Genomic DNA, 10958 nt, shown 5'->3' with positions numbered 1-10958 from the left:
TCCATGCCCTTCTCTAAGTGTCTGTCCTCACTTTATTTCAGTTTATTTTACAGTAGATATGCGCCCTTCCTAAGTGGAAGATCCTGTTCATTTTAATGGCTCCACTCCCCTGGATAAGGACAAGACAAAAGTTGGCTGGATCAACTGTTTGCCCTAACCCAGCTTGTTTCAGTATCCTTAAGCACTGTAATGATTTTCTTTGGAAGCAGGAAACATAAATTTAAATGAAGAACGTAGCTTAAGGAGAAGCAAGATCTTTTAACACCCAACACTGCAGTTTTACTTGAAGAACGTACACTGAGAGTCAGAGTGGAACGATCTTTTTGTTCTCTTTGTGGAGCACCTAAGGCAACACTGCCAAAGCCATGGAGAAGGTTCCTCAGCAACATCAAGTAACTACAGCAGTAGTCATGCCCAGGGTCTGTGTCTGTGAAAGCAACTTTTCTCTTTTCCTGCTTCCATCCTTGTCCCTGGATTGGACTAGCAACCTGTATGGTTTGTGTTTTCCATTTAGGCTAACCTCAAACACTTGGTTTCCACTTGATTAGAAACAAGTGTGCTGAAAGCTGTCTGCTCTTTCCTCACTACACAATGTGGACTGCTGCCTGGCTCTGGTCTGGAAGCAATTATTTCCCTCATGTACCTACCGGTTCTGAACAGTCAAAGACTTATCCCTAGACTTTCTTTTCCTCTTTTCACTTTTATTAGCCCCTTGCTTTATAAATAGAACTTGTCATTGTATATAATGCCCACAGAACAGCTCCAGCTCTGTTGTTTGATAAAGTTACTGCCACATTTTAAAGCCAGGTCTCCCTTGAGGGAGTTTTGTATCTGTAAATATGCCATAGTGAATTCACCACTCCTTTATCCTGTTCTGATAGGATGAATTTTTGATGGTGTTTGAATCTGTGGGACTTTAAGAAAGGGTGGGACTTTAAGCACACATTGTGGTTACAGTAGTGTAAATATTCTTCAACAAGCCCAAAGAATGGTCAAAACATCCACACACAGATGTGCAGTAATGCTTCCAAGTATTTGCAGATGCTACCAGCATAGCATAGTACAGCTGTTCTAAAAAAGAACATACCTGTTTATCTGCCTGTATTCTTGGATTTATTCTTTCCTTCAAATGTTCCTACTTTTCAACATGTATGCAGACATGAGAGAATGTGAGCAACAGATGACCAGAATCTGCAGATATTTGCACACAGGGGTAAGCTCATGCCATGAATAGTGCCATTATACTAAGCAGGGTCACTTTTCTCAGGGAGATTGATCTCATACTTTATTTCACGAAGACTAGTTCCCAACTAAGCACAGACTGTGAGGAAACAAATTGGAGTGGAAAGAGTCTATAAATTTCTTTTCCTGCACTGAATTCAAAATAGCGTTTCTCTTACTGGAAAAACAAACATAAGCTCAGTTTGGGTGTTTCTGTCTGTCCTCTGTGGGATTGGTAGCCCACACCTTCTGCCAATTCGGAGACCTCTCTGCCCCCATTTATGCTCTAGAGGTTATGTCTTAATTACAGAAAAGCTGATCTGCTGTGACATCAATTTCCCTCTCTGGGGGAAATTCCTAGCTGTGAAATCCTAGCAGAGGCAAATTGCTGTTCTTTTTTCTTTTTCTTTTTTTTCTTTTTTTTCTTTTTTTTCCTTTGGCCAGTCCAGACCAACCCCAAAACTGTCATCTGGGTTTGACCTTGACTACTGCTTTGAGAGTGAATTGGAGAGCCTGCTCTCCTAAAGTGCTGACGTACAGACAACTATTTCCAATGAGTTACCTTGATACAGAAGGCAGGCTGTATCACAGCCAAGAGCCTGCTTCTCCTGCCAAGCAGGATCCAAGCCTGGGGGCTGCAGGTGCTGAGAAAGTGCTGTGTCCCTCCATGAATCAAAAAGGATAGAGTGTCCTGAACGAGTTGGCAGCAGCCCTGCCTAAACCTGGAGCATCATCACAGCAAGTCAAAATGCCATCGACCCTCTAGAGAGGTGTGGGGGTCATCCGACCTCCCTTGGGATGTGCTGACCCAAAGCCACCCAACCTGGCAGGGAGGGCTTTGAGCCAGCCTTGGGCTCATGTGAACGACCAACACGCTGAGAAGCAGCAGGACTGAGCCGTGGTGCCAGGGGAAGGGGGATACCGGGGGAAATCGCTGGGTTAGTCGGTGCCTTCGAGCCGGGTGCGTGGGGAGCTGGGTGGCCTTTAACTCCGCGTTGCTGGCGCTGCCGGCACCACCCTTTGCCTTGAGCGCTGTGCCGCGGGGAGGGCTGGAGCGGCCGGCGGCGCTGGGAGGCCGGGATGCGGAGGCGAGGCGGGGGATGCCCCCCCCGAGCGGGCGGTGCCCGGGCTGACCGGGGGCTCTGCCGGGCCCCGCACCGCACGCCGCTACCGCGGGTGGAAAATGCCTCGTGTGTCTTGAACCCACAGCTCAGCAACCAAAGCACGGCGACGGTGTTTTGGTTTTTTTTTGTTTTGTTAGTTGGTTTTTTTTTTAGTTAACAATGGAAACTTTTTTTTTTTCAGTGTTTCCCTCCAGCCCGAGCCGAGCGAGAAGAGAAAAAAAAAAAAACTTGTTCCGCTGAGTTCAACCCCAGACAGGCTCACAACTTCCTTCCTGCTCTCCTACCCCCTCCCTCCGCTCTCCTCCTCCTCCTCGCCGCTCCTCTCCCTCTCCTCCTCCTCCTGCTCTCTCCGCCTTTCCAGCCGCACCGGGAGCGGGCGCCGGGGCCGCGGCGCGGAGCTGCCCGGAGCGCGGAGCCTCCCGGAGCGCGGAACCTCCCGCGCAGCCTTGGCCGCCCGGGCAGAGGAGGGGCAGAGCCCGGCTCGGCCGGTCCGCCCCGGGGCAGGAGAGGCGCTCGGAGCCGCGGAGGGAGCGGGAGTCCCGGCAGCCCCGGGGCGATGGTTTCGGCAGCGCCCCGCGGCCGCCGGCGGGCGCAGCCGGGCGGCGCGCACTGAGGACGGGCGCGGATCCCAAGCCCAGGTAAGCGGCGGTGCGGGGGGGTCGCGGCCGCCCCTCCGTGGGGGATCCCCGGCAGCCGCGCCGGCGGCGGTGCGGGGCCAGCCCGGCCCCGCGGGGAGGAAGGGGCGAGCCGGGGGCGGGCAGAGGGGCAGGGTGCTGCGCCGGGGCCGGGCGGGCTGTCCCACGCCCGAAGTCTGGCCGAGCACCTTGTGCCGATGCTCGCTTTCGTACTCGAGCCGCGGTGCTGGGAGCATTGCTGTGGCTAGGATGCCTGCAAAGAGTGGCTGCCCGCGCTGCCTGGGCTCCGTTGAGCCTCACACTGCCTCCAAGCAATGCCTGGAGGGATGGGAAGCTCTTTGGTCGCACCGTGAGTTGGGACTGCGCTTAGACTTGTGGGCATTTACCTGCCAGGAGCCTCACAGGGGGACGCACAGGGATACCGCTGATAGCATCACACGCGAGTGCTTCCAGAGGCATGTACACCCATAGCCAGAGTTAGCGCACTGTGTGTAAACAAGTTTGTACTCTCATGTGGGCAGTGTGTTTGTGCAGACACAGTTCTCAGGAGCTCCCATGCCCTGGCATGGGATGGGGACTGCAACTCCAGTGCACATGGAGCAAACAGAAGATGATGGAAGGCAAGCTGAAGTGCACAGTGTCACAGAGAGCCACCTACAAGCTGCAGAGCCTCTCTCACACACGTACACAGCTACACACTCGCCAAAACAAACAGCACTGCACTTCTCTGCATGTGGGGTCCGGGCTGTGACTTGGAGGCGGTTGCAGTGTTCGACATCCCAGACAGCAGATGTGCACAGGAGTGGCACATTTAGCCAGGGCATTCATGAAGATCTGCAAATCCGTTTTGTTGCACATGGTAAGTTAGAGGGCTAACTTGAGATGTGGCCCTATGCCATACACAGCTGTGCAAGCAGAGAGTCTCCCTGTGTATCATACAACAGAAATCCATTCCTGAGACTTGGTCTTGCTCTAGGTGACAGACTTGAGTGTAACAACTGTAAGTTGTTTGGAGTTTTTATTTTCCTTTAGAAAATGTCAGGTTTTGGGGCAAACACTTGAAAGTTGCCAACTTTCAGTTCACACCAGTTGACTGCAATTCTCTTACTCTGTTGCGGGAATGGCTGCTGGCTGTGTGTCCTCTCAAACACTGCTGCTGCAGTGTGTCGACAGGCAACCTGGAGAGGGGGCAGGGAAGGCAGGGGAGAGGGAAAACAGCCCCAAACCTGACTTCCCCTTCACTCAGATCCTTCTGATGACCAGGCTGGACGGTGTCCCCAAGAGCGGCGCACTGGGGATGCATGCAGGTGGGAAGAGTCTGGCACGCTGTGTGCCCAGCTGGATGGTGAGCTAAGGGAGGGCACAGAACTACTCTCACTGCTTCTCTCTCCCCAGCTGTCCCATTTTATGGAGGTGCGGGCCAGGGCCAGCCCAGCTCCCGTTTTTCCTGCTGGCGATGCTGCTGGTCCCGTCGTGGAGAGACCCTGGGCAGCCCCGCAGAACCTGAGTGCCGAGGCGGCAGTGGCGACGGCCTCCCTGTGCTCCCCGGCTGACTACTATGGCCGTGTACTGCTATGCGCTCAATAGCTTGGTGATGATGAATAGCAACAGCGAGGTGACAAGCGGCAGGAGCAAGACGCCGCCTCCTCCCGGACAAGTGCTGCCCAGGGGTCCGGAGACGCCCGGCAGCTGCCGCTCGCTCCCTGTTTTCAGCGCGGCCCCGGTGCCGCCCCGCTCCCCACGCTGTGGCCCCGCTTTCCTTTTCCCACCACCTGAGGAGCCCCTGCGGCAGCCAGCCAGCCCCGGGGGGCGGCGGGGCAGCCGAGGCGAAGAGGGACAGCCAGGGCCCCCCATGGCACGGCAGCTTCAACGGGAGCTGCACAACGTGCAGGTGAACCAGAAAGTGGGGCTCTTCGAGGCGCACATCCAGGCACACAGCTCTGCTGCCCAGCCACCCCGGAGCCCCCGGCTAGCCCGGCCCCGTCCGGCCAGCCCCACGGCGCCTGTGGCAGGACTTGGAACTGGACCCCGGCCGCGAGCCTACGGGGAAAGCGAGGCCCCCGATGCTGGTGGGGTGCAGGTTTGTGTGAGCACTGCAGAGCCCTCCAGGAGGCCAGTGATGATGGTGGAGCTGGCAGAGAGCAGCAGCCCCCTGGAGCAGTCAGGGCTTGCACCACGGCAAGAGGAGGTGGTGGTGGCCCCCACAGGACTTAAGGGCCAGCGCCCAGCCATCGGTGGAAGCATCCCTGCCGTCATTGTCACAGACCTGGGGGGCCCGGAGGAGGAGGTGGGCACCCTGCCCCCTGGCAGCCTGCCTGTCCGGAAGCTCTCATCATCCTCAGCATCTTCCACTGGCTTCTCCTCATCCTGGGAGGAGTCTGAGGAGGACATCTCCAGTGACCCCGAGCGCACCCTGGACCAGACCCCGGCCTTCCTGCAGACCCTGGACCAGCAGAAGCCCCGAGTGGTGAGTCCTGTGTGCCAGCCCTGGGGAGGTGGGGTGAAGGGTAGCAGCATCCCTGCTCCAAGGCAGAGCTGCAGCAGGAGAGCAGAGGTCTGGTGCAGCAGAGTTCTGCAGAGAAACTTTACACTTGCTCAGTGGTGCTTGCTTTCCCTCACTGAAAAGCTTTCAGACTTAGAAGGGAGGTTCTTAGTTGAAAAATCCTCACATGAGAGAGTAGTGGTACCTGATTCACTGTGCACAGTCCTTGCAGAGCTTCCTTGGTGCTGCAAAGCTGCCTGCCAGCATGCTTAAAATACATCCATGGACTGCAGTCTTCTGCTGACATGTGGTTACGAGCTTCAGTTTTTCCTCAGCACAGCTTCCCTGGGTGCTGGAGGTTTCCCATGGTTTACGTGAGCCTGAGGGAGAATTTATTTCCTCCCTGGAGTTGAAACTGTGTGGGCTAACTGTCTGTTCAGGTTTACAGTGATGCCCATCACCACAATGTCTCTGTGTCTTTCACACAGAAGCAAAATGCTCCAGAATTTCTGGTAATTCCCCTTTTGAATAAAACTTCTTGCTTGTGGGGTATCTTATATTTTAGGTAAGCGTATTTTTATTAGGTATTTATATTAAGTTCATTTGTTTCAGGATCTGTGCTGTGGAGCTGGTTGTGAGGCTTTAGGCAAGAGAAATCAAGTGTTTTGTTATCCTTAGAGAAGAAAGATCTCAGAGAGGAGAGCTCTGAGGCATTCTCCAAAGGCATGAGACAGTCATGGGTTTTGTTGTGTCACTAGGGGAGTTCATTGCATGTCTGAGTGCATCACACAGGGCGTGCTTTTCCCTGAGCTGTCACACCAGTTATCCAGAGGGCTTTGAACCACTTTAACCCAGTGCAGGGCACCCATCACGAGGTTCTCCAACCAGCACATGGTCTTTGCTGTCATCCATCTCTGAAACATTAGATTGATTTGAGCCCAACACCGTAGCCTCACACTGACAAACCTTGAAACATGCAGGACAACCCAGTGGCTCATCAATTTAAAGAGTTTAATAAAGGCCCATCAGCTTTCAATGATGTGTTGCACTACGTTCAACTTCCTATAGACACATGGTAGTGAAACTCCTGCTAAACTCAATGACATGAGGAAAACTACTGCAGGGAAACATCTAAGTGAAGGCATCAAACTTGGAAGAATGAGACTGTGGTTTGTAAAATACTCAGCAGGCTGAAATAAGTATCTTTTCTTTTGTACTCCTTTTGTCTTATTCCAAGAATCCAGGCTCTGTTCTGTCCAGGATGGAGCAGCAGCTGAGTAAAATCAGTTAATGCAGTTATGAATCTGTAGTTCATCGTGTTTGCAGACAGTTTTGTATTTTGGGGCTCTCAACTGATGAATCAGCTTGTTCCCTTTGGGAGCTGCTACAATCCCTCTGCTGATTAAATTCTGCTGGTTTTATGTGCATGAGCTGTAGTAATCTCTGCTTCATTCTCTGTGCTAATGACCGTTCCTAGTGCCAGATCCCGCTGATTTGCTGCAGAAAACAGTTCATTGATGGGCAAAAGCATGCCTGATGCTCCTGTAGAAAGCTTCCTGGAGCCTCAAGCTGACTCTGCACAACCTCCCGTGGTCTCCAGTGAGCTCAGCTAGGCTGGTGGCTCAGCAGTGAACAGGCAAGGCTCATTTGTATTGCTAAAAGGTCTGTATGAGAGCAAACTCAGATCAGGTCTAAGATCAGAGTAACTGCTGGGCTTCATGGGACTACTCAGGCTAAAAGAGATGAAGATCTGATCCAAAATGTGTCAGGCAGCCTAAGGAGGTGCACTTGATTTTGTGTTTCAGCGCTGGAGTCTCAGCAGGAGCAGCGAGGCTAATTTACAATGATACTTTCCACAGGGCTCCACAGGTCCCATGCAGGGCTGATCACTGACTTTGGCAGGTTATGGTCAACTTCTCAGCAGGATTATGTGCGGATGCCCAGTAATTCAAAATTGATTTTGTATATATAATACCCAGCTTTGTGTACTGGTTGGCAATGTCTTGTAAATTCATAATGACAGCAGAAGGCAGCTACTGAAGCAGTGTCAGGTTGCACACTCATTTGTTTTCATGAACTTACTATTTCCTTTCAACAGAGCACATGGTCTGAAAATGAGTTGTGTAATGAGGGAGAATGTGTGAGAAGCTCTCTCTACAACTCCTGCTTTTAGTCAAATCCTGGGAGACCTTGGCCAAGAGAAACCAACAAGGTTCCTCTGGGTTTAGATAAACGCAGGGCAGGCAGAGAGCCCTGCCTGTCTGCAGTGGGTGCTGCTGGCACAGGAGAGGCTGTTGTACCTGGAGGAGAGGTAATGACGAGTGGCAGGAAAGCAGTTCTTGCCGCAGATACAGTCTGTGCTGCACATCTCACATACCATGTTTACAGATTTGATAAACAGCAGGCCTGCTCCTGCCCTTCCTTTTTGGAGGCTGTGTGGCTTAGCAAATCTGTTAGGGATGTCCGGCTGTCCATTGTCGTTCCTCCTGACATCCCGGGGAAACAGGCAGATCCCTCCGGCTGGCATGGACTCGTCCTCCATTTGTACTCCAGGTAGGAAACTTCGTTTGTGTTCAGACCTGAAAATTGGCCAGTAAGAATATGATGTTGCCAAGTGAAAGGGAGGGAGTTATTGTGGCCACATTTTTGAACACCGTGACCTGGAGCAGCTCTGTGACTGAGACAGGCTTTGCCTCTGTTTATGAAACAGTTTGCTCAGAGTTTTCCCTGTCCCTGGAGTGCCCTGGTGCTCAGTGGGCTCACAGCACTGGGGAACAGTGGCCCTGACATGGTGGTTGCAGACTTGTGAAGTGCAGTGACAGTAAGCAACGTGATGTTTTGCTGTTTAATTGCAAATCCACTTAAGGTCTGAGTAAACTTCTACGTAAGGGCTTCTGCAGCTGTGGCTTTCCCCAGGCTGTGGGCTGCTGCTGGAGAAACCCCATGCTTGTTTATTGATGCTTGCAAGGTTTCAGAGACACTTGAGCGACTGCACTTCTCGGGCTGTGTGGGAGGGACGGGCTGTCCAGAAAGCGTGTTGGGATGGGGACGCTGTGGTTTGGAAATGCCACAGGGGAGCCCTCTCTGCACACCTCCTGTGACCAACATGGGCAGTTTGGGGAAGGAACTGATGCCTCTGCTCACCAACCACCTGAGTCAGGAGAATGCAGTGACTGTTGGAAGGCACCTGCCTCCATCACTGTCTCATGCTGAGGGGGAGCATTTCTCCCCTCATGGCTGATCACACAGGTTGGGTGTGTAGTGAAGTGAGAAGGTTTGCCCCAGAACCTTTGCCCCAGGTTCTGAGTGGCACAGGCAGCCTGAAATGGCCGCCCAGTCTCCTGAGGAGACACCTAAAATAAGATACATTCTAGCTGTGACTCCCACTGACTTATTGACTGGAAAAACAGCAGTGTATTAGTTTTGCTATTCTGGGGGCTCTATTGGGTCTTCCCAAGGGATTGCTGATAACCAGGATGTACTCTGCAGGAGACTTGTCCAACTCTTGGAAACTGGCTGTACCCCTTAAGCAAAAGATATTCCTAAGCTGGTCATTAGTGAGTCCTTGTCATTGACTTAGATTCCCTAGTGTGTCAACTTCTCCACAACTGGAGACAAAGCAACAGACAAGTGTGGGGAAAGGCAGAAATTGTGCAAGCAAGCACGTACTATAGAAAAATGACATGTCAGGGGGGAAAAGAACCCCTTCCTGGAAAAACAGTGCAAGACATTGCAGTGTTCCTCTTCCTGGCTTTCCCACAGCCGCTGTGGAAATGCAAGGATGTACAGTAGAATAGTAAATCAAGGGACTTGGTACACTGTGAAACTTCTGCTCCTTTCAGCAGGCCAAGTAGATTTCTCAGACTAAGAGACTTACATTAACCTGTTCGAAATGGAAAGAACTTTTGGGAAAAGCTAATGGCAGCGCTGATGACAGGCATTCCTTTAATTGATTTATTTGTTTGACTCACAATGGCTGTTAATACAGTCCTGAAAGGAGCCAAGTTTAGATACAGTTAGTGTCAGCCAAGGGCCTCTGGGACCTTTGCTTATTTCTCTTTGAGATGTTCCAAGGCATAAGCTGACAACAGGAGTCCTGATTTGTTCCTATAAAAATCAATCAAATTAAATATGCTTTCGTTCCCTTTCCAAGCTGTCGCTGTGATCAGGAAGTCTTTGTGTAACAGAAACCATGACCACATGGCTATGGTGATACATGCAAGCCCTGTGAATATATATCTTTATGCCAACTGTGTTTATGTGTTTTACTCCTTACTCCCACTGTGTTTGTCTTATAAGCTCCTAATCTTACGAGCTTGTGAGTGGTATCTCTGATTTAGTATCAATATAGTCTGGTGTATTAGGGCCCTTCCTGCTTACTCAGAAGAGAGACTGTTCTTTCATTTTCTGAAAGGGAAGATGCTTAGCACACCTGGTAAACTGCCAAAGGATGGAGTCTCCCTGCTGTGGGAAGATTAGGGGGGAGAGGGGAATAAGGTCGACAGCTCTGTGTTTCCCATTTCAGAACACCAAGCTAAGCAGACCTGACAGCATGGTGTGTTCTACCTGCTGGGATGAGATAAGGACATCCCAGTGCTCGGTGGACTGGGCAGAGCTTCAGGCTCTTTGTGAATGGAGGCTTTGCACTTCAGGGACTTCACAAAGCATCACTCCCTATTCCATAGCTTATCCTCTACCTACTCATGTGACCCTCTCAGGGAATAAGCAGCTTTTCTATGGGCTTCCACCCACAGAGGCTAAGTGAAGATTCTGCCATAACCCAATGAGAGACATATGGTGCTACTTCAAGTCTGTTTTCATCAGCACTTTTAAGCTCATTGGGAAGGGTTTCTTCTCTGCACACATTCTCCATGATTGACAGGGCAGGAATTACATGGCACATAGCAGATCCTTTTCATAAAGGGACTTGCTTGCTAGCACAGCTGCTGTCTCTTGCATATTTTGTTTCTCAAAAAAAAATTCATGCTGAAAGCATCCATGAAAGTAGTAAAATAACCCCGCCCCTATATTTCTGAGGTGCAGGAAGAACAAACATTAGACCCATTATCTTTAGGGTCCCCAGCACTGGGAAGGGCCAGATTTCCACCTCTTCTGGTGGGGATTGGAGGATATCAGGAGCTTTTCCATCCTTTGGATGGAAAACTGGGTGAATTTCTTGGAAGTGGAAACTTCAGAGTTTTGTCTTCCCCTTTTTAGAGAGTTTCAATGACAAAACCCCAAGTGCAGTCAACACCTGTCTCATGTTTTCCATCTTATTTCTATAATGTGTTAGGACAGATTTGCATGTGAAGAAAATATTAGTGCAGCACTGAGCTCTCACATGCCATACGATGGCTAAAAGCCACTGCTGAGCTAATGTTTTCTTTACATGTAATTCTGTTCCAGCTCACTACAGAAATAATGACATCTATGTGTGATATTAAATATCACTTCAGCTAAGATTAGTCTTCTGTAATGGTTAGAGATTATTTTGTT

General features: G+C 51.0%; 1 protein-coding gene across 1 annotated transcript in view; it reads left to right on the top strand.

The window, feature by feature from the left end:
* The first annotated feature begins 2631 nt into the window (after positions 1–2631).
* Positions 2632–10958, top strand: part of ITPKB (inositol-trisphosphate 3-kinase B) — a 70852-nt gene continuing 62525 nt past the window's right edge. The window contains exons 1-2 of the mRNA XM_058834127.1: positions 2632–2983; positions 4376–5447. Coding sequence (XP_058690110.1) covers positions 4539–5447 — 909 coding nt within the window. The 5' untranslated portion in view covers positions 2632–2983; positions 4376–4538. The remainder of the gene's footprint in view (positions 2984–4375; positions 5448–10958) is intronic.

The sequence above is a fragment of the Poecile atricapillus genome, chromosome 3, assembly GCF_030490865.1.
Source record: "Poecile atricapillus isolate bPoeAtr1 chromosome 3, bPoeAtr1.hap1, whole genome shotgun sequence".
Classification (NCBI taxonomy): domain Eukaryota; kingdom Metazoa; phylum Chordata; class Aves; order Passeriformes; family Paridae; genus Poecile; species Poecile atricapillus.
This window is presented reverse-complemented; position numbering and strand designations above follow the sequence as displayed.